Raw genomic sequence first — 24,574 nt, forward strand, 5'->3', positions numbered from 1 at the left:
CCTCTTGAATTTATGATATCTAATCTTGGGCTTTTGCCAATAAGTTGCCATAGTGTGATATATCTCGATCAGTTCTGTTTTCTTCCCCTCAGTGGCTATTCCAATATTCTCTCATTCTCCTCAACACTTTTATTCCTTCAGGGGGAAATAAATAAAAAATAAATGGAGGTTCTTAAGCATGAATCCCCATAAATTCCAGCCCCTCCATAAAAACTTTTGTGTATCAATACCTGTCTTTCTCTCCTAACTCCTTAACTACTTTCTATTCCTTCCAGTCCCTTTATCTAGGCTCTACTTCTTATCCCTTCCTGTGTCCTGACCATGCTTTAATAATGATCTTCCCTGTATCTTCAGCATCTTTGTTGCTTCCATTCACTTAGTACCTACATGCACAGGTACATTTGTGTTAAGTCTGTGTACACTGAAGTGGATCTTCTTCACCTTAAATTCCTTTTTTTAACTTGTTTCTGATGCCTTTCAAAACAACGCGATATTAAAAAATCTGGCAATAATTTTTTTCTCTATTTTCTCTCAGGACTCTATTCTCAGTTCTTTTCTCACTGGCCCATCTTATAACTGCAGTTGTTTCCACCTACCATCAATATGCTGATGACTTCCCATTTTGTCTTTCCAGAGTCCCGTCGTGTTTTAAACTTTCACGTCCAACTGTCTATTGGACATCTCTGGACCATTCTGCATTCGTCTCAAAGTCAGCATGCCCCAGTCAGCCCCTCATCTGTCTGACTTCTCCATGTGTTCCTTGCTTTATGCATACATGATATCTGATACATTCATTTATTCAACAAATACTTATGATTACAAACTATTCAACAAATACTTATGATTTATTCAACAAATACTTATGATTACAAACTATTTATTAGACACTGGTAACAAAACTTAATTTTCTGCCCTCATAGAGCTAGCATTCTAATGGATAATAGCCTGTAACATCTGTTAACGCTCATAACATTAGTCAATGATTCATCTATATTAACTCCGCTTTTTGCTGTAACCTATGCGATAGAGTCTATTTCTCTTCTCATTTTACAGATGAAGTAACTTGTGCAAGGTTATGTGATAGTGGAGCAAGAATTCAAACCTAGGAAGTCTGGCTTGGAGCCTATACTCTTCCTTTATGCCAGGATTTCTCAACCTTGGCACTTGTCTTTGGGCTGGACAAGATTTTATGTGTGGGGCTGTTCTGTGCATTCAGCAGTACTCTTGGTCTCTGCCCACTAAATACCAGTAGCACCACCTCCCTCCAGTTGTGATAATCAGAAATGTCCCCAGGTGTTGCCAGATGCTTCTTGGGGGGGCAACATTGCTCTATACTATACTTGAATTCAGTGTTTCTGTTACAGTACTGGTAGATCTGTACTCAAATTGTCTCCATACTTGATGACGAGCTCCCTGAGGACCACAGATCAGGTCTTTCTTTTCTTAGACTTAACTGCATGTGTGCGTAAATGCCTCTTTTCCCTTAGGAGGTTAACTTAAATTTAGCAAGTGCTTATTGAGCCACCTACATTGTGCAGACATGTTTCTAGTTGCTAGAGATAAAACAACAAAGGCAGACAACATTGTAAGTTATTTTAAAGGCCAGGACCTTCATTTTCACCATTGTGTTTTCCAGCCTGTCATAGATCCTTACCATGCCATTATTATGTGTGAGACTTGCCAAATGAATGAATAAATGCATTAGTTCATTCTCAGTAATCCTAGAATTACAATGAAGGTACTTCAACCAGTTTGGTGTCATTGGTCATGTAGTTAATTTCGCTGGTGCAGGTTTGTGATTGTCTCATTTTCAGTGGATACTCTATGGGCTAATTTTAATAAAAAGTAAGTTTTATTTACGTAATCAGATATCTTTGTCTTTCACATCTAATTTATGGCAGTTTTCTTTGGTCAGTAACTCTTGAACAAGAGGAGATTCAGTTGTCTTTACTTTGGGTTGCTACTCTGAACAACAGAGAGATTCTGAACTGTAGGAAAATAGACGATTAATTTCATTGGAAGCCAAAACTATACCCTAAGAAGTAGAGCTACAAGGTCAGTCTTCTTTTGGAGGCCATACTGACAATGATCTGATCCTGTAAATATTTCTTCAGCTTTAAACATATTATTGTCGTTGTGCTCCCTTTTCTCTTGCTCTGATTTTTGTATTTAAAATATTTGAAGACAAAGAAGGCACACATTCTTTCTGAATAGATAAGTGTCATCTGTCACTGCAGTTCTAGCAGTCCGTAGACCTCTCACTCTGGTTATAAACTCTTCTCCTGAATCTTAGCGTTACACATAATCCTTAAATAACTGGATTTATGAAATTAAAGTATCAGAGTTGGAAGGAACTAGGAAGGTCATTTAGTCCATCCACTGAATGCATTTAGTGTCCCAAAGGTTTTCAATCTTTTTCTCTGACGTAACACAATAAATGACATTCACTTGTACAATACTTCGACATGGAGGCTGAGATAAAACCCTGCAAATGTTGCAGGAAGAAAATCTACTGTAATAATGAGCTATTGCCACAAAAATTACAGCATATAGAAAATAGTTATGTGATGTTTCATCAGCTGTTGATCATGGTCAGTTCCTGATACGCTAGTTGTAACTCTGTTTGGGTTGTTCAAGAAATTTAGAATGCAAATGAATGAAAGTGACATGATTATAGAACTGACTTTGAATCTGCTGTCATTTGTTTTCAAGGTAAACGACCTATCTACTTTCATTGTTTTTTGTTACAAATTACTTGTAATATTTAACCTCTTATCTGAGGCTAACAAGGTAGTACTAATCCCAGAAGGCAATTAGAGATTAGTAAAATTTGTTATTTTTTCCCATCCAAGTTCACCAACTCCTCCTGAATTCTAGTTCCCACCTTAAGAACCTTTATGAAAGGGCTGGGGAAGTCAGTCCAAATGGGCCAGACTAGGAGCTTGGGGGAAAAAACCAACGTACAGATACTATGTAACAGGGTTTAGGTCACAGACCTGGCCCAGAAGAGAGTCGGCAAAGGCAGGGTAGGACACGTATGGGAGGGCATATCCAGGAGAATTATAGGGAAGTTTGCAGCAATCAAACCTGTCCACCAGAGCCCAAAGCACCCCAACCCAGATTCATTTATGTGAGCCCGGAAATTCACTTTATTGTTTTAACCGTTTTGGTTAGGTTTTTATATTTGTTAGTAACCGGAAGATTCCTAATTGGTACATCGGCTCAGAAGAGATTAGCTAGGTATGGAGGGCCACATGGAAGCCAGGGTGTCCGGTTACTCTAGAAATAAGTCTGGAACAGTGGTACTCCAGAATCCTCAGGATTCTGAGGAGATGCTTCAGGGTCACATGGGGGGTGGGAGAGGGAAAGGCAGGACTCTGGGCTCTCCAAAAACTATAAATTAGAATTAATTTATAGTTTTTAAGTAAAAATTTTCATCTCCACAGTGTTTTATATAGTTTTCACATAATATGTAGTTTGCGGAAAGGGTGCTGTGTTTTAGATGAGTTTGAAACACTGGGCTAGACCTTCTGGGGGCACCTTTGCAGCTCTTATGGCATGGAAGAACATACCTACAGTAACTATGGGCGTGTGGCAGAGAGCATAATCAGGACTCGGATGTTTCTTACCTAGAGGATTATCATGTTTTCTAACAACAGCCCTGCCATGCCATTACTGCTCCATTTAGTAGTTATTTAACCTCTTTCCTCAGGTCACGTTGCTCAGGATTAAACAGGCTCAGGACTGAAACTCAGGCCCATCTGATTCTATCCTTTTTTCCTCGCTATTAACACTAAATCACTAGATTATTATAAGACACCTATAATTTTCCATATGTTAGAATTTTATTATTTTTCATATTCTTTCTATCAGGTCTAAGTTTAGAGACCGGAGGAAGGGAAAAGATGTTGGAGGTTAGTGAGACTTAGGCAGATATGCTCTGAGTTGGGTGGTTATGTGTTAAGGTAAAATTTTAAGAAATACATAGTCTGCATTATGCAGTGGTATTAGGGGTTCGTGGAGCCCAGGAGAAGAATCTTTGTTGCATATAATGGAAGGACTCACATATTTTAGAATTTTTAAAATGCAATTTAAAAGTAATTATTTGTCATGACCTAGGAGAAGATGATCTGTTGTCATATTTAAACATCACTAAATCTGAGCTTCCTGAAGAATTTTAAGTTTTCAGGAAAATCCCAATGAAGACACTACCTGAAATTATGTATGTTAAGGAGGTGGCATTATCACCTTATTATTTACAGAGATTTGAATTTGCTAAACATTTCTTAATTCTTTATTTACTTAGTTTTACATAGTATCTATTTTTTACACAGTAGTATTTGATCGTTCTATGCTTTTTCTTTTTTTTTGGTTACAAGATGACTCGAGGAGAACTGCATCTAGTGCTGTAACAGAAACTGGTCCTCCTGCAATGCCAAGGTTACCTTCCTGCTGCCCCCAGCACTCGCCGTGCGGAGGGTCGTCACAGAATCACCATGCATTAGGACATCCACACACAAGTTGTTTTCAGCAGCATGGCCACCATTTTCAGCACCATCACCACCACCACCACCCTCCCCACCCAGCTGTCCCCGTCTCTCCCTCCTATAGTGATCCTACCTGCCCTGTGGAAAGACCTGCACAAGTACAGGCACCTTGTGGAGCAAATAGTAGTTCTGGTGCCAGCTACCATGATCAGGTAGGTGGCATGGGATGAGTTTTTCTCTCTTAAATATTTTAAATGGGTTTTTTTCAGGAGGAAAAAGAAACCCTAATGATAAAATTATATACTAAATAAGTCATTATTCTGTTGCCCGTGTAAAAATGACCCAATTTAATGGTCTGTGATTTCTTTTTCTCCTAAAATTAAGTTTCTAGGGGAATTTTTGATGGCCTAAATTATCGCAGTTAGTTGAGGGGGTCAAGGATGTGGAAAATCAGAAGTGATACTGTTTTTTTATTTGGGAATGTTTTTTGGTGTTTTTAGTTAAATGTAGGTGAATCTGATCTTTGGGATTTTATTTCAAAGTGTTGAAACTGCCGTGTAAACCTAATTCATGAGAAATTGGGAAATTCTCCCAGTTTTTCCCCTCTATCTCCTACTCTGAAACTCCATATAATCTACACTCATCTCTAGAAATAAACAGCCTTCTCCGATGCAAACCTGTGACGTAGTTTTTCAGGAGCAGATGAGATTTTTAGTTTATGGAGAATTGAAATAGTGGCAAAAAATTATAATTCAGTAAATTGATATTAGTGAGTGCTCAAAATGTCAAATATTAAGTTAGTATTGATGATCACGTGGAGTAAATGTAGGTGTTATATGCTACTTTAACTTTTGCTGTGTCATCTCTGTATAATTGTAATATAAACCTGGGTGGTACATACTTGTAAAAAAACATTTTTGACATTTTGAGCACTTACTAATAATATCAATAATTTCAAGGTAAAACTGTAACTGACCTACTTATGTGCTATAAAAACAGTCAAAAAGAAAATTCAGACCAACTGCTTTTCTGTATCCCTTGACCTTTCCTAAAGTACTTTATCTTTAAATTCTGGTGGCTGTCTCTTCTGGATCTGACAAATTAAAAAATAATTAAGAAAGTGGGGTGTTCCCTAAAAACAAAACCTAGCTGCATTTATCAAAAGGAAAGTTTGAAGGGTCTAATGGGAAATACGATTAAAGAGATTGTAGATGATGTTTTGGTTCTGATAACAGTTTTGAGTATTATCATCTACTGGTTTTCTAGACCAGTTTACTTCTTGGGAATGAGGAAGCAAAAGGAACATTTCAGTGTACTGAGTGAAAGGTCCTGCTTAAAAGCAAAATTTCCTTTTGTTAGAAATTTGGGCTGAAAGGGGGAAGGTTATAATTATAGTAGGAAAATGGTGAAGAAGTGGATCTACCCATTTTTCCCATGTTTATTCAAGAACTGCCAAAAGGTGGTGGGCCTTTTGCTCACAGAATATTGTTGTTTAAGTAATAAAATAATACAGCTGGTTTGTGAGATCAGTTGCGTATGAAACATGTTTTTTTTGTCCAACTGAACTGACTTAATTATTGGTAGAATCTCTTTTACAGTTCTGTTCTGTGTAAAATGAATGTAACCTATTTGTCTGTCTCTAAGTAGAGGTAGTTGGATTGACACAAAACTTGAGGAAAATCAGCAGGATCAGGCATTCATCAGGTGACAGTGGGTGTGAAGGAGAATAAGAGAGTGAGATCTTGAAGATATGGACAGTTTGAAACTCATATAGACATCTGGAGGACTCGGAAATTGGCCACATACCCATGAGATAGTCTCCACCTGAGAGCTATGTGGGCACAGCAGGAAGTGATAGTTCTTACTACTCCTTTGGGTGTAGCTTTCTATTTTGAGAGAGTAGTTTGGTTATGCATTACTTATAATCTATGTAAAGTACTATTTGCCATTTCTCTACCCATCTTGCTTACCTTTCCTTTTCCATCTAGAATAAGAGTTGAATGAACTGTTGGAATTGTTGAGAGTGTTTGTTTTCTTTGTTGGTTTATCCCCTTTTCTTTTTATTTATTTTTAACTTTACCCTCGGTTCCTCGTAGGAGGACCTTCTCCCTACTTTACTCACTCTCTTGGAGTGTTCTTAATTACTGATTGGAAAAGAAGATAGGAAATTTGCTCACCTTCATAGTATGTTGATACTCCAGTCCATTTGCCAAATTTTAGCCTAAGTAGGAAAATAGGGAAAGGATTTGAACGATAAATATAAACTATAAGCTCACTGTATTATTTTTAAATCTTCCTTACCTAAATTGAGGGACATATATTGTATTTACCAACTCAAAAGAAAAAGGGCAGACATTTACTCAATTAATTGTAGACACGTAATATAGAAGGAGCTCTTTCTTTTTGCCTCTCCCTAGCTTCTCCTGTACCACCATCTGCCTTCCATTTTAGCATCCGGAGTTCCTCTTTCTATTGTCCCCCGAGCCTGGGGCCTATTGAAAGTGCAAAGACCACTATGGTTCCTCACTGGACTGCTGGGTGTTCTGGGCCTCGAATAAATATAACCCTAACTTTCTTCATCTCCAGCCCCTCAGCTTCCAGTATTGAACTGTCGCTGTGTATAGTTCCACATATAATATCAAATCTTTATTTTCTTTAATCACATATTTTTAAAATTATAGCTATACTAAATACTAAGCAAAAGCTTGTATTTAAGTTACTTGAGGATTTAAGAAGCAATTCTGTTTTTGTAATCCGCTCTAGAGTAGGAGATAAAGTGTTTTACTTAGGACTTTTTAAAATGCTTTTTGGGGGGAAAAAACCACCTAATTACTGATGAGTAGAGATGGAATCTAAATTCTGTTTTCCAGCTTAGTAAAAGAGCCTTCCCTAAAGTATTTCTAAAAAAAGGAATCTTATGCCCTTTATTATCTTGGATAATGTTTGCACTGTCAGAGTTTCAGTTGAATACTTGCTATATACAGTTTAGAAACAGGACAGACAAGTTTTTACCTAGAAGCTTAATGTTTTCAGTGATGTGATTATGTTTTCCAAAGGAGTCCTAAATTACTAATCAAAATGTTGGGTAAAGGAGAACATGGAAGTATGATTTAAAAGTTTCTTTCTAAGATCTAAATAATGAAAGAGAAATAGAGCTTAAAATAATTAACTTTTGTTCATCTTGTCGCATGATCTTATCCTTGATTTTTAAAGATTGATTGTAGATTTTAAATACATAATTATTACAATTTTTATAATCCAAGATACATATATTATTTTCTTGGTGTTCAGTAGGTAGGTCTTCACACTAAAAATTTTATCATTTTCAAAATTTTAATTCAAAGATTTTATTTTTCTAGATTGCATTAGGAGTACTTTTCTAATATAACGTGAAACAATGTTTTGACCAAACTTTACAAACATAAAATACAGTTCCTCTTTATACAGCAGGCATTGCCAGTAGACCTGAGCAACAATGGTATCAGAAGTCATGGAAGTGGTGGTTTTCACGGAGCATCTGCATTTGACCCCTGCTGCCCTGTTTCCTCCTCCCGAGCTGCAATCTTTGGCCATCAGGCTTCTGCTGCTGCCCCGAGTCAGCCATTGTCACTAGATGGTTATGGATCGAGCATGGTTGCGCAGCCCCAGCCCCCTGCACAAGCGTCACTCTCGTCATGTCGACATTATATGCCACCGCCTTGTAAGTATAAATTCAACAGGCAATGACCTTAGAGGCATAGAAATGAAGCATTTACATTCCTCTATGAAATAACCTTTCAATAATATTAATTCGTAAATTTTTAACATTTCCTTGGCCTACGAGTGGGGTGTATTTTGCCCATTTAATCTGCCCTTTACCCCACATCCCCAAAACAGTCTTCTAAGTTAAAAAGGTCAGATGTTCTTTAAAAGGGTTAGGAAAATAAAAAGTGTCATATTTTGTTTATTTTACATCTTAACATTTATGTTTTAATATCTATGAAATTCAAATACATTTAATGGCACTTTAGGGTCCTATAAAGCGAAGTTTTAATGAATTTAGATTTATCCTTTAGGAATAATGGGAAATTTGAAAGTTTAGTAGTTGTTTCTAGGCACAGGAAAGTAAATTTAAGAATTCTGAAGCTTAACTGAGGCATTAGAGAGAATTCCTTGACAGAAACCTTCGCCAATTGTAAAAAGGTTTTCATATTCGTTTGATGCAGTCAGTTAAAATGGAATCAGACATGCCTTCTCTAAAGAAATTGAAATCTGTAAGATATGAGGAATGAGAAACACCTTTAGGCTATGTAACATATATTTACTACTTTGTTAAATCATAGGCTAATAATCAAATGGAAACTTAATTAATACTTTGATTTTAAAAACCACTGAAAAGTCATGCCAGGAGTCAACCAGGCTTTTGTTCTGATTACATGCAAGGGATAATTTTCAGTTATATATCTCCTTAGATTTCTTCTTTCACTCCTATAATTTTTACGTCTGGGTCCTGCAAACCAGAATTTGTACAGTGAAACTTGGTGATGTATCATTTACATTTATAATCATGCAACTTAAAATTTAAAGTGTAAGTTTGAAAACAGGTTTTGAAACAGTTAGTTTTTGCAGAGCATTGCCCAAATGGGCAGATTCTGTATGAAAACTGCTATGATATTATACAGGCTGATTTGTAATACTTGTTGATAATCATCTTCAATAGATCATCTTTTATTAGGAACTCAAAATGTGTAGTTTTCTGTCTCTTCTTTAAAAATAATATACTGAGGCAATTTGTGAACCCATTCCTTTTTAATGTCCTAATAAAGAAATAAATGTTCTAGACTTAGAATTGTTTTACTTTTATCATAAAAGTAGCTTGTGCACATCCTAAGAAGTTCAAACTGCAGAGTGATACAGATGTGGGGAGAAGTTAAAACCCCTTCTCCCCACATCCCACTAGTCTTACTACCTCAGAGGTAGCAGCTGTTTATAGTGTATTACAAAGCCTTTCTGAAATTTTATTTGTGTATATGTATATATATCCTTTTAAAAAAATGGGATCGTATTAAGCATATTATTTGCCTCTTGCTTTTTGATTTTTTTAATTTAACAGTGTATCTTAGATTTTTTTCATAAAAATCTTGCTCATTGTTTTTAATACCTTTATCATATTCCATTGTATGCTAAATCAGACCTCTGTTGATGGACATTTGAATTGTAGTTGAGTCTATCAGTAGCATAACTTATAGGAGTGAGACTGTTGGGTCAAAGTGACATGTTGAACTTTTAGCAAGCAATATCAAGAACTTTTTTTAATGGCAAGAACACAAAATAGAAAAGGAAGGGGAATGGTCTATGGGAATAAAGAATGTCACCTTTCTGCAGTGATTAGCAATCGGTTTTGTTTAGATCAACAGTGAATTGTGATGGCTTTTCTCACTACACGCAGAAAGATGATAACTCTGAGGTGATGGATGTGTTAAATAACCTAATTGTTACAATTATTTCACAAAATATACATGTAAAATCATTATATTGTACACTTTAAATATATACAATTGTATTTGTTAATTATACCTCCATAAAGCTGAAAAATAAAACAAAATGATTGCTGTAGAGTTAAATAAATTCATTCTGAAACAAAACTTAAAAATTTTGTAATATTTGTGAATATTATTTTTTGCATAATGATTGGAGAAATAGAAAACTTTGACGTGAAACTGGAAAAAGTGCTCTGAATTTGAGGAAGGATAGTTAACAATGGTAAAACATAGTGACTTCTTTTTTTATATGACCAAGAAGTACTGAACTTTGTGACTTCTTGGAGTAAAGCCTTGGTTTGAAAATGTAACTTTTAGGGGAAAAATTGGTTTAAAATTTTGACTCACAACTTCTATTGAGCTTAGTGAAAGTTTCCTTTAAATATATGCTAGCAAGTTTTCCTTTGAAAATATAGCTGAATGAGTGTTCATCGTTAACCTAACTTTCACCCCTACTGAATGAATCAAAAAAATTAAAAATTGAAGGAATTCTTCTGCAATGAAACTAGAGAATGGCTCCCTTCCAGACTATCAAGAAAGACTTTCAGCTAAAATGAAATTCGGACTGAAATCCAAGCAGGAGACAAACATATTTTTAGACCTCAAACAAATGTACACCTTTTAGAGTAAGAGAGCTGTGTATTCTTCAGAGGGAACTTTCAACAGTCATTTTGAAACACAAAGATTTAGAATGAAGAAATGGGAAAACCATCTTTATTAAGGGCTTGATTTCTATGACAAATTTCTGACAAAAATATCTTCTTAATTTTCTTAATGTAGCACAGGAAAAATGGCATGGGGTGGGAAAAGAGCAGTAACTAAAGAATATCTTTGCATTCTTGCCCAGAAGAACTCAGAAGTTTCTTTCCTCTCTATAGTGCTCTGTAACCAGTAAATCATACAGGAAAATAAGATTTATGTATTTACAAATGTATAATTTATACATTTGACTACACAAGCAAAAAACTTGTACCTGGCAAAAAAATAAAATTAACAAAAGGCAACTTGGAAGTGTTTATACCTTATGAGAAAGCTTCCATATATATGAAGAATACTTAGAAATCAACAAGAAAAGGGTGAACAATAGGCTACGAATATGAATAGATAATTCTGGGAAGAAATATAAGTGGTTAATAAATACAAGATTTTTATCAGATTGGCATTTAAAATTTAGTGGTAGGGCAGGGATAATCAGGCACTTTGCATGTACTGTTAATGGAAATATTAATTATGGTAACCTTTTGGGAGGGCTATTTTGTCGACTGGTATCTGAGTTGAAATTATTTTCTCAGACTCAGAAGTGCTTATAGGAATTTATACGACAAACATTGTCCGTGAGGAATATGTGTGGATGTGTCTTTGTGTGCATGTGCACACTTGTGTATATGCGTGTGTGAAAGAGTGAGCACAAGGCGGGGGTCCATACAGACGTTTATTTCAGTCTTTGAGTTGCTTCCAATTTTTATTAGTGGTGGTTTCTTCAATACGTTTTGATACATTCCTACAAATGCACTCCCGTGAGGCTGTGAATGAGGTAAAGGTGTATGTATCGACATGAGAAGACGTATCTAATGTTCAAAGAAGGCAGGATGCAGAGCAGCATTGAGCAGACTCACACATTGATAAAGTATTCATAAAAATTAAATATGTGCTAATATATTTTTAAGATCCAGTAGGAATATATAATAGCAATGTATGCTCAACTGCATGGTGCCTGTGTTTTCCTTGCAGATGCTTCTTTGACAAGACCACTTCATCATCAAGCTTCTGCCTGCCCCCACGCTCATGGAAACCCTCCTCCTCAGACCCAGCCTCCACCTCAAGTGGATTATGTCATTCCTCATCCTGTACATGCTTTCCATTCTCAGTTATCTTCTCATGCAACATCTCACCCGGTGGCGGCCCCGCCCCCGACTCATTTAGCCAGTACAGCTGCACCAATCCCTCAGCATCTTCCTCCCTCACACCAGCCAATTTCACACCATATTCCAGCCACAGCACCTCCGGCACAGAGACTGCATCCTCATGAAGTGATGCAGAGAATGGAAGTTCAAAGGAGGAGGATGATGCAGCATCCAACGTATGTTTTATGTTTGTAAAAAGATAATCACTTTCTTGTCCTTCTGTTTCCACTGGTCTTTAAAACTGTAAAATCTTTAGAAGCGATGTAACTATACTAAATCCTCATGTCACTAGGAAATTAATTCTTTACTAACCAGAACCTTCCTCCTATCCTGAGTTGTAGTTGTTGACAAAACAAGTTCATATCAGGTCATTGAGTGAAATCCGTTTTTATAATAGGACCCAGGGTCATTTTTTGCAAACCAATCCCTTGTTTGTCTGTTATTTCTGTATTGTATAGTAAAAATAAATGTTAGAATTGTAGATTCTGGGGAACAAGATGTAAAGTTATCATAGATACAGTTTGATTTGTTATGTTATCAATCAGAGGGAAGAAGAGTATTTATTAATAGAACTTCCAACAACTGACATTGAGAAAATAGTCCTCTTAACTCAGTTTATTTCTGAATTTAAATATGAAAATATTGTATGCCTCAAGCATGAAAAGACTATAATTAAACTTTGTTTTCTTTTGAAAATTCAGGATCTGATTTTCTAATTGAGAGCAGCACATAGTTTCTCATTTTTGTAAATAAAATTTTATAGGAAAACAACTACATTTGTTCATTTAGGTATTATCTATAGCTTTTTTCATATTACAAAGACTAAGTTAAGTAGTTGCAACAAGACCATGTGGCCTAAAGAGCCAACTATTTACTACGTGGCCCTTACAGAATAGGTTTGCAAAACTCTTGATCTAATTAATGATCTAGCGCTGGTGTAACTTTTTCCTTTAGTTATTTATTTTAAGGTCATATCCAGAATCTCTGGCTGTTATTGCCATTCTAATATAGAAACCCTTTATATAGAAAGTTGCCAATTTAACATTTTGTATCTTCCAGTATCTGGAAAATTGTTCTAATCAAGATTAAACATGCAGAATCTGTAAATGTGTTAGAAACTAATAGAAAATAAGAAATAGAGTATAAAAATTACTCCCTGGAACATTTTTTTTAAGTGTTTGTTTAGAACTTTATGACCATTTACATTCGTAAATTGGACTGACTTTAGATTAGAAAGAGAAAATCTAATAAACTGGGATGCAGAATAAACAGCAAATGGAGCTAATATCACTTTCTCAGATGTGTTAACTCATGATGTTAATATGTCCTTACATGTGTTTGAAAAAGTGAACAAGGTGAAAATTTGTTCCCTTAAAAGTTTTACCCATTAAAATGAATGAATGGTGTAAAAGTGAGCAAAATAGCTTCCATTTTCATACCTTGCATGTCTATATAAAACAACTTCTTTATTCCTGCAGCATTTGCAGGGGTAATTCATTTTTAAATTTTTATTTTGTTCAATTTCTATCCTACTTAAAATGTCTACTATAAAGAAGGTATACAAGATGTTAAAATTGCCTTTTTGCTTGGATGATATTTGAATTGTAGTAAATAGTATTGTAATAAGTGGGCAGTGAGATTTTTGGGGTTTGAGTTTTTTGATTTATTATGAATCATTAGTATTATGTTACATTTTTATAATTTGTTGTTAGAGAATTTTACGAGTAATCTATAGATGTTTATAATAGTACTACTAGATTATTTTCTGCATTAAGAAATAACCAATTATTCAATTATTTCCAGTGGTCTTTTTGTGTTCTGTGTTTCCAGGCGGGCACATGAACGCCCCCCACCCCACCCACATAGGATGCACCCAAACTATGGGCACGGGCATCATATTCATGTGCCTCAGACTATGTCCTCACATCCTCGACAGGCTCCAGAGAGATCTGCCTGGTCAGTATCTTGTTTATTTTAAAGTTCTGCTCAGCAGCTTGTGATAACACTGCTGGAAGAGAAGCCCTGGTAGTGAGTGGAATGCCATACAAAAGGATGATGTGGAGAAACAATTCCAGCTTAGCTTTGAGACACTGTCCCTGGGTGAGTTAAAGAGACCTGGAGAGGAAAGAGTAGGAGCTCGAGTTCTGGGGAAGGGAACTATGTCAAACAGGAGTGGAGCTTTTTGTGTTGTTTTTCTGCCATAGGACGGGTGTCTACCATTAAAGTGAACTCCCTGAGTGGATCCCACTTTTCACAACTTCTTTATCCACCTTGGTACTCGAATTTGCTGTACCACCCTTAACGCCTGCTCTGCTATTGACAAGGGAAATCCAGCCTGCATCCTCCTAGGCTTGTGGTCATTTCCTAGAGAAATGGAAGCAGATTTGCATTAATTTTCTTTCTGAATCCATTGTCTGTAGGCAGTCAATTGAGATCTTGATCCACAATGACTTTTGAGACAAAATATGAAATGGGAATAAGTAAAGACTTGGCTTTTCACAAATTTTACTCTTTCTAAAACTTTGTGTACCCTTGCTTTATGAGGTATGAAGTGTTTGCTCTTCTAATCATTCTTGATGCCAAGAACCCAGAGACACTCTCCAACAAACGAAGTCCTTGGAGCATCTATAACATTCATATAAACCTAAAAAGTAAACTGTTTTGTATGCTCCTCAAGTAGAATAAGACTTAGATTGAAAGGAACCTCAGGGGCCATTTATTATTCGGTTGACCTTTGAACAACATGGCGTGGACCCGCATAGTTTCAGCCTGTGTTGTTCAAGGTCAACTGTATTTCATTCCTTTGTAAGATGGGAAACTGAGTACAAATTTCTTTGCTCCTCGTGATTGCAAAATTGAATTTTGGGATTTTAATATCTGAAGTGAATTTGAAGCTATTAGTTGAAACTTTCGGCCTAAATTGTCTTTTTATTAGCTATGTTAAGAAACTTTAGATTACTTTAAAAATGTAAAAATACTTCTTCACTTTCGTTGATCATAAAGACAATGTAAGGATGGCTAAAAATTAAACTGTTCTCCAAACTGATGGTTGCCACGTGGGAAGGGGTTAGGGATCTGGGTGAAAAAGGTAAAGAGATTAAGAGGAGCAAATTGATAGTTACAAAATAGTCATGGGGATATAAAGTACAGTATTGGAAACATAGTCAGTAATACTATAATAACTATGTATAGTGCCTAGGTGGGAACTAGACGAATTGTGGGGATCACTTCTTAAATTATGTGTCTAACCACTGTGCTGTGTACATCTGAAACTAATGTAAAATAATATTGAGAGTCAACTGTAATTGAAAAAAAAAAACACGTTCAATTATTCTCTTTCTTTATCAGGGAATTGGGAATTGAAGCTGGCGTGACTGCAGCTACTTACACACCTGGAGCCTTGCACCCTCACTTGGCCCATTACCATGCACCACCTCGACTTCATCACTTACAATTAGGAGCACTTCCTTTAATGGTAAAATAGAAAAATTTAAAAATTCTAACATAGTCTCCTTTTAAAAGTGTTCTTCCTTTTCTAAATTGAATGTTTTATTGGAAATATTTTTAATGTGTTATAGATGTTTTAATAGAATTGAGAAATATTTGATAGAAAATGTGCTATTAAAAGGTAACTAGATATGTTAAAATCTGTATTTGTATTTGCATTGTAAAATGTACTCTTCTTAATGTAAAAATGACAACATTTTTCATTTATACCAAGATGACAGTCTTGATCCACTGTCACTAAGACATGTGCTTTATTTTGTCATAATGGTAATGGGTCTGTTCTGGTGCATTCATACTTTATTCTCTGATCTGCAGATGGATTATACTAACTATACAGGATTAAGATGTGCAAACCGGTAGTTACAAAATAGTCACAGGGATGTAAAGTGCAGCATAGGGAGTATAGTCAATAATATGGTAATAACGGTGTATAATGCCAGGTGGACACTAGACTAATCAGGGGGATCAATTCTTAAATTATATAAATGTCTAACCATATGCTGTATACCTGGAACTAATGTAAAATAATATTGAATGTCAACTGTAATTGAAAAAAAAATAAACTGTGCTCTATATCTGATTTGAACAGATTTAGAGTTTGTTGGTACCAATTTGAGTTCTAAAGAATAAATTCAGCAAAATCCTTTGCTATTCATGATACATACCAGTTATAAAAGTGGTACAGAGAAGGGAGTAGTTTTGTCTTGTTGGCGTGGAGACACTGCAGGGAAGGTTTCTGAGACAGTTTATTATACATGCGACTTCTCAGCAGCAGTCTTTGGAATTGAGAAGGGTGCTCGTACCAGTGGTTACAGCATGTAAAGAGCTGTCAGATAGCCTAAGCACAAGCAATTCCAAGTAAATCGGAATGTCTGGATCTTAGCAGTGAGGTTAACTCAGCAATATGAAATCAAGTTGTCCTGCTAAGAAACTGGGACGCATGAGCCATTGGAAAGGGAAGTCTTGATCATATTTATGTTTTAGAGTGATGTAATCAGTTTGTAGTTAGAAACCCCACTTCCTCAGTTGTCTGAAAAATCAATTTTAGGGTGGAAGGAAACTCATTAGGACATTATAGTATGAGAGATCAAGTTCATGAATCCCTGAACAAAGGCTATGGCAGTTGGCACACATTTGAGTAACATTTAGGATGACTTCTGGATTTCTGTCTTGGGTTATTAAGTATATGGTGGTGGCATTCACTACATTGGAGAATACTAATTAGATAAGGATTTAGGCAAGGGGTTAGGTAAGTTAGGTTTTGGACATACTGGATCTGAGATAATTGTGTGCATTAAGGTGGAATGCCCAATAATAGGAAGTTAAGTTCATGGCCTGGACCTCCAAGCCATGAACTGATATCTGAGTTAGGGATGCTGTGATCTGTCAATATATAATATATGTGTTTCACATATCTTCCTTAACATATGAATCTATGGAAAAGGATTCAATTTCCCGGAAAAAAGTGTAGACTGACAAGAGATTGGAAAAGAAAACCTTGGAGAATGATAATACTGTACTTTATAGGATTTTGAGAACTGGCTAGAGAAGTTGAGGAGAAACAAAGTAAAACAATGTCGATAATATGAACAGTAGGATCTCACACCCCCCCCCCAAAAAAAAAATAAAAAATAAAGTAAAAATGTTGAATGCATTTGACATTGAAGGATTATTAGTGGCTTTTGTCAGAATGATTTCAGTAATGGGGAAGGATGGAGATGGGGTGCTTTGTATACTACAGTAACGAAGATGAAATTCATGTGAGGACAATGAATATCAACTACTTGCTTTATAAGCGTGGCTGTGAAAGGAAGGTAGGAAATGGGTTGGCAGTTATTCCAGGATTAAGGAGATAACTTAGGTTTGGAAAAACTTGAAGGTATTTTTAGGTTTAAGACAGAACAACATTAGACAGAAGAATTTGTTGAAAGATATAGAAGAGAGGGGGGTGGGTGACCCAGGGTGGGGAAACAGGAGATGGGAGCCCGTGATAGAGATGAACTTTGCATAGGAGGAAGAGGAGACTCATTCCTAAAACCTAGAGAAGGGAGACTAGGGAGGGTTTACAGGATAAGTGCAGGTTTAAATAATTTGGGGCATAGGAGTTCCTTCTGATTTTTCATTTTCCTTGGAGATGTGTAGGAGGTTGGGTTATCTGCTGACAGCTGGGTAGTACTGATCTTGATTATAAGGAAAGTTGCAGATATTTAAAAGTAATAGGTTATTTGAAGGTTAAAAGTGATTGCTTATTTTAAATTCTTTTTCACATGAGTTGTCTTTTCAAGCTATAAAACTTGCTAGAAGTATGTTATGACTCAGTGGAAGCTGATTAAAAAATAGTTTCAGAGAATCATTTATAAAGATGGAAGAATGGTGCTCTGTCCCAGCATCTCCCTTTCCTAATACAGTTGACCCTTGTTATTCATGGTAGTTATGTTCTATAAGGTTGCTGCAAACACTGAATAAATGAATACTGAATTCCTAGGGTAAATACAGGGTTAGGTTACAGCAATCCTCTGGTCACAACACCCCCATCAATCCATAACCTTGTTTTAATGCGTGTTTCTGTTTAAAGACAGCTTATTTGATAGATATTGTTGATTCATTAACATTGACCTTACAGCCAACAGCACTGTAATTCATGCCCGAACGAAGCGTATCTACATTTATTTTCTCCATAAATACATCACAGCCTTCTGGCACTTAAGGACAATAGCCAGCATTTAAGTATTATGCATGGGGGCCATTTTAAACAATAAAATCACCAATTGAAAAGCACAAAATGTGAAAAACACAGCACTAAATAGACCACAGAAGACACTTGTTAATAGGAAAAGAGTTGAAACAAAAGGCAGAGCCTTGTTCTGCCTCAGCTAGGGCACACATGTCAGGCATCTCAAATTTTTTACCGCTTTGTGCATGTCCACGAATGACCATGAGAGCACAAGTATTGATTTTGGAGTTACAAATAAATTTTATCAAGTAGGCGAGTTCACAAATAAGAGATCTGTGAATAGTGAGGATTGGCTATACCTAACAAAAAAATTACAAAACACTGTTAAATCTTTCACTAGCAGAACCAAACAAAAAAAGGAATAGGGTACTTTGGCTAGTAGGGAGTTATAGGAAAAGAAGTAAAACTTATCTTGAAGTCAAGTTTTGTTGGAAAGTTTTGTGCATTTCTGTTTCTTAATATGTTTAGTAAAGTCCTCTGAAATTGACAAGGTCTTAGGAAAGTTTTATTCTTTATACAGTTAGGCTACTAACAATCTGAAATTTGGGTATTTTCTGCTTAGGATTTTTTATGCAAAATAAATCAAGTATACGAACCCTATTATCTCATGGAACAACTATTTCTTCTTTTTTATCCAATTATATTTTAAGTTATAAGAGATTATATTTGAAGAGGAACCTAACCCTGATCAGAATGCTTAGTTGGAGTTACATAGACGAATGGAGGTTGAATTTTGTGAGCAGTTGAATGGAGAGAATTGAGTGTTTTAATTATTCACTGTTAACAGTGGAATTCGGGCCTATGCTTAATTGATTTAACCTGTCTCTTCTGTTAAAATAGGTTCCTGACATGGCAGGCTATCCTCACATCCGTTACATTTCATCAGGATTGGATGGAACATCGTTCAGAGGTCCTTTCAGGGGCAATTTTGAGGTATGTAGCGAAATTCATGAAAATACTTACCACAGTATCTTTAGTGCAGAAAGAATATGTGTATTACTAATTCACAATTGTACAGTGGCTGAGAATCAGAATGCTTAGTAAAATGTCTGAATTTTTGATATTGCTTCTGGGGGTTATTATAGAAAGCAATATAAGCAATATAAGCAATATAAACAATAGACATAGAAAGGCTTATGTAATCTTAGTGTCAAAAGTTACCCAAGGATTAAAGGAGTAAGTGAAAATAATCTCATAGAAAGAAAGGTAGAAATTTATTAAATCAATGTAAATATCAGATAACCATACCAATTAAGTGTGTGGTGGGGGGCGGGGGACCTTAATGCTTTTGACTAAGTTTAATTTTGAGAGAAACATTGCTGGAGAAATATAAACCTAAGTAATTTAGTTTATAGCTAAATATCTTTTTGAATTTTCAAGAACAAATCATTTGAAGATGATTTAAAGTTCTGTTTCTTCATATCAGTTTGGAAGTTGGAGTCAGTGGGACTTAGAACTATTGTGTGATTTGTTTCCGTATTTTATTATAGTGATTTCATTTTTTACAGGTATACATACTTACTGACTTATATAGTACTGTGTGCTAGTATGTTGCCCTAATCTGTAAGGATAACTTTGCCATACCACTTTTAATTGGCTGAGAAAAGAATTATTAACAAGCATTTGCCTTACCATATATGGCTTTTTTGAACACTGTATTTACATTGCAGGTTTATAAATATGGAACTTTATTGCTTTTACAATATTGACAGTGCTGTTCAAGGAATAATCATCCTGGCATTTAATACTAGTTATTCTTCACCTTCAGGAACTGATTCATTTGGAAGAAAGATTAGGAAATGTCAATCGTGGAGCATCCCAGGGAACAATTGAAAGATGTACATATCCACATAAATACAAAAAAGTAAGAATTTATTCTGTGAAACATCTGCATTATTATTAAAATGCATAAAATTTAATAAGGATCTTCCTTTAGTTTGTACAGTCTAGCAACTGCATTATTTATTATTAAAACAATATATACATATGGTTAAAAAAATTCAAAGTAAAATTAGATACTCTGAAGATTCTTACCCTGCTGACCCAACCCCAGTCTTGCTTCCCAGAAGAAAAATCATGGTTAAGGATTTCTTAGGTAATCTTCCAGATATTTTTATGCATTGATAATAATGTACATATGTATATCTTTTTTCTTCCACTTTCAAAAATTACTCAAAGGAGATGAGATACACACAGTTTGGCACATTTTCTTTGCATTCTATATCAGCACCCACAGATCACCTGTATTTTTTTTTCATAGCTTATATAGAATTCCATCATATGGCACTACCGTAATGTAACTAGCCACTTATTTTGATGGACATGTGGTTGATCTACATTTCTTATAGTCTACTCCCAATACCTTATATAGTATACCTAAAAGTTATGGAGTAGACATGTTAAATAAGTTTCTTTAAACAAACAACAATGTACTTGCTGTACAGAGAATAATAAGGTTTGAAAATTACTGTTCTTTGTTTTTTTCATGTGTTTCCTGAAAGTATTAATAAGGTATTACCACTAAATAAAAGTCCTTTCAACCTTCTGAGCCAGATACTATAATTTGCGTTAATTAATTTGGATATTATTTGAAACATTCATTAGTAAAATAAAGTTTATCTATGCTCGTGATAGGACAGAAATATAGTTTATATCGTGTGTCATCCTAATTGTGAATTAAAAATAATAGATTTCAAACTGATGAGTTTCTGTTGCATTTAATTTTGCTTTTGATGCTGATTATTTAAGGGTCTTAAAAACACTTATTTGATGATAGTCACTTAATTCATCCATTAATTCATGACAGTTGTACCTGGGAAATATGTTGTGGGTAAATGTGTGGTTTTGTTTTATTTTGTTTTTCAAATAAATACAGACTTTACTCAGTTGTTCAATAATGTCATCTCTACTAATAAGGTAACAACTGATTGGTTCTCACAGAGGAAACTGCACTGCAAACAAGATGGGGAAGAAGGGACTGAGGAAGACACAGAGGAAAAATGTACTATCTGTTTGTCTATTTTAGAGGAAGGTGAAGATGTGAGGTAACTAGATACTAATTATGTAAAATCTATTGGCAAAACTGTACAAGAGATTTTATTTAAAAGTAGACTAGAAATTGAATAGATTACTCCTGGCATACTCCGTTACCAATCTCTGACATAAAATTACCTTCTTATAGTGAGTAAAAGAACAAAAAGTTTCTGTATTACCAACAGGGATGGGGATGGGAAATAGATTGCCTATTTTAGGGCCACACCAAGAGTTAGCCAGGGAAGTTTTGCGGTCAAAATTGTCTTCTATAAATCTTGCAGAAAGGAAAATTTGAGAGGCTTTTGAAGCCAAGACAGTTATATTAATGTGTTCTCCAAAGCTTAAAGTAGGTGGATCCAGATTGGCTCCATATAGTTTGTTTTCCAGCATCTTTTATAAATTAATGTTGTCCTAAAATTTCCTATCAACTTATAGGACTACTCTCTTCTTGCAACTTTGATTTAGAAAATGTTACATTAATGCAATATTAGTTTTAGGCATTTTCTTATAATCTCTTAAGTAATTGTTTTGTTTCTGTTTTTTCCTAATGTAACATAATCCCATGTGAAACATGTCCTGTAACATTAACAGAACCGTATGGTAATTTTGTTGCCCTAATTTATAAGGATAGTTTCATCATATTTCTTTAATTATCTGAGCAAGAAAAAAATGTATAAACAATTGTCTACCGTACCACATATAATGTGGTTTTTTTCTGAGCAAGAAAAAAATGTATAAACAATTGTCTACCGTACCACATATAATGTTTCTTGAACATATATTTCCAGTGAGGTTTTATAAATATGGAAGATAATTTTTTTATATTATTGACAATACTGTTCAAGAAGTAATTGAAACACCTCTTTTTAGCTATTATTTTTACAAAATATTGGGAAGTCTGAAATGTATGACAACTCGTTAACAGTGGATGGAATTTGAATTGGACATTTAAAGCAATTCTATTTCACTGTTATACTTAGATTTAATGTTACCCTGGATTGCCTAGAAGCTTTCTTTATTTCTCAATTTCTAATTGATAATGTAATGTACTAAAGTCAACATCTCCTTTAACCTACTTTTAAAAAGTAGCATAGTATTAAGTAGATACTTAATACTTTCATTCCATGAAAACAATGTTGTAAACAGTATAACAATATTATAACAATATTATTAACCTTTAATAAATCATGTACTTCAATTTAATGTATAAAGATCCTCGAGATGGACAATAATATTGCATATTAAGACCTTCCTTAATTAATATAACATGGCTGCTATCTATTTACAATGAGTTTTGTGTTTTTGAGAATTAAATGATATATTTTTTAAAGCGCTTTACTAATGTAATGATTTGATATTAAAAAATTATTTGCAATAGTATATAACAGGGAACATACTTCCAGCTCCAGTACATTGGCAGCTCATGTATAAAAACAAAGCTAAACTTAATTTCCAGTGTAACGTTGTTCTTAAAATTCTTGCAATTTTATATAGTTTGGTTCCATAGCTGTGACAGTTAATTGTATTGGTCATTTATACATTGTATTGTGCAGTGTCGATATAATATAGTTGTAATGCTTAGTAGAGAGGTGTGTGTTTTGTTTTTTGGTTTTTGGGTGTTTTTACAGAAGAGAAATCTAGTAACTTTAAAGCACTACTGAATTATAACATGTATCATGTTTATAAACATAAATTCTATTTGCAGTTGTCATAAAATTAATTTTGCATTTTGTTTTGTTTGCCTCTAATAGACGCCTTCCTTGTATGCACCTTTTCCACCAAGTGTGTGTTGACCAGTGGCTGATCACCAATAAGAAGTGCCCCATATGCAGAGTGGACATTGAGGCCCAGCTGCCAAGTGAAAGTTGACACCATGTTTCAGAACTCTTGCCCTCCCTCTTCATTCCCATCCTCCCGGTACTGCAGTCAACCAAAGATGGCATGACTTACCTGCGCAGATTTGGAAGCCTTGAACTTAGAGTGCTGGCTCTGCTATATGGTACAACTAATGCTAGACCTACAGTTTATGTATACAGTTGATTTTGATGTATTTATAAAAGCTTTTTTTTTCTAGATTTGACATTTTTCCTGTATCATTTTACTGTATTTTTGCATGGTTCCTTGTATTGCATTTCTTTGCACATATTATGGGCTTGTGACCCTAAACTTGCAGGCAAGATTAGCTGCTTTAGTAAGTAGGATTTTGTGGTCTTTTGTTTTTTACATAGTACCAGGTCTTAAGAATTATGAATTTTTTTATCCATTACTAACCTTTAATTTAATCAATCATGTACTTTAGTTTGATGTATAAAGATCCTCTAGAAAATGATAATATTGTGTATTAAGACATTCCTTAATTAGGACAAAAATGGCTGCTGTATATTTACAATATGGAGTTCTGAGTTAAACACCATCCTTAATACTGGGAACAGAATACAAACCATATTCAGTCAAACGCAGGTGGTATTCACATCACCAGTGATCAATAGAATTTCCTTGGTGTATCTTTTTCCTTTCAGCACAATACAGATAGAGTTGATATTGATACCATACATTTAGACTGCTGTTCTGATTGTATTTACCTTATTCCTACATCGTTTAGAACTTTATTGCCCTGATTTAATTTTTGCTGCTGTGAAACAGCTCTGATGAACACTAAATATTAATTTCAATTAGCTGGATTGTACATACTTGCAGATTTAACAAAATTTTGGGGAAATTGAAGAAGACATGTAGAATTTTGTTCAGTCTTCTAAGCACGTATAGTAAAGATATCTGCTTTACATTGATTTTGTAAACACATTCAGTCAAGATTTAGAATTGCAGTAATTGGCAGGTATCTAAACATTCATACTAAAGGTCCCAGGATCACTTTTAAGGGATTTTTATTAGTTTAAAGTTAAATAAAGTTAGCTGAATCTACATGTCTCTTGTTTTATTTCTCTTTAAACTTGAAAACAGTAAATCTGCAGATACTGTGAGGCACAAATTATACTGTCAACCTACTGTTGCTCTGGTTTTAGATTCCCACTTCATACCAAGAGTCGATCACTGATTTAAATTTTTTAATTGCTATAGTTAAGATTTACTGCATAATATAGAATATAAAGTTAAGTTAACATACTAACATTTTCTCCTTTGGAGAAAGTTTTAATCCACTTCAGGATGCATATTATCAAGATACTTTCATATACAGGATAGCCAAATTTTATTTGTTTAAATATGCTTAATATGTCCCAGATTGCAAAGGCATCAGTCAGTAACATCACTGTCTGTATGTGGAAGACATGTTCCCATGGACCATATGTGAAGATGTCAGTAAGCTTGCATTAAGCCACCTGCTTTGTAAGTGGATTGATTGATTAATAAATAACTTATATTTCTATTGTC

General features: G+C 34.8%; 1 protein-coding gene across 6 annotated transcripts in view; it reads left to right on the forward strand.

The window, feature by feature from the left end:
* The window catches only part of RNF111 (ring finger protein 111), an 82,584-nt gene extending 58,010 nt beyond the window's left edge, over positions 1 to 24,574 (forward strand). For 2 of the 6 annotated variants that reach the window (XM_081050010.1, XM_081050011.1), the window contains exons 6-14: positions 4,380 to 4,699; positions 7,935 to 8,187; positions 11,738 to 12,086; positions 13,714 to 13,866; positions 15,259 to 15,385; positions 18,992 to 19,084; positions 19,920 to 20,015; positions 21,092 to 21,195; positions 22,936 to 24,574. In XM_081050010.1, coding sequence (XP_080906136.1) covers positions 4,380 to 4,699; positions 7,935 to 8,187; positions 11,738 to 12,086; positions 13,714 to 13,866; positions 15,259 to 15,385; positions 18,992 to 19,084; positions 19,920 to 20,015; positions 21,092 to 21,195; positions 22,936 to 23,053 — 1,613 coding nt within the window. In that variant the 3' untranslated portion in view covers positions 23,054 to 24,574. Of the gene's footprint in view, positions 1 to 4,379; positions 4,700 to 7,934; positions 8,188 to 11,737; positions 12,087 to 13,713; positions 13,867 to 15,258; positions 15,386 to 18,991; positions 19,085 to 19,919; positions 20,016 to 21,067; positions 21,196 to 22,935 lie in introns of all 6 variants that reach the window. The other 4 variants (XM_081050012.1, XM_081050013.1, XM_081050014.1 and 1 more) reach the window with 2 other exon arrangements.

This window comes from Rhinolophus hipposideros, assembly GCF_964194185.1.
Source record: "Rhinolophus hipposideros genome assembly, chromosome: 5".
NCBI lineage: Eukaryota > Metazoa > Chordata > Mammalia > Chiroptera > Rhinolophidae > Rhinolophus > Rhinolophus hipposideros.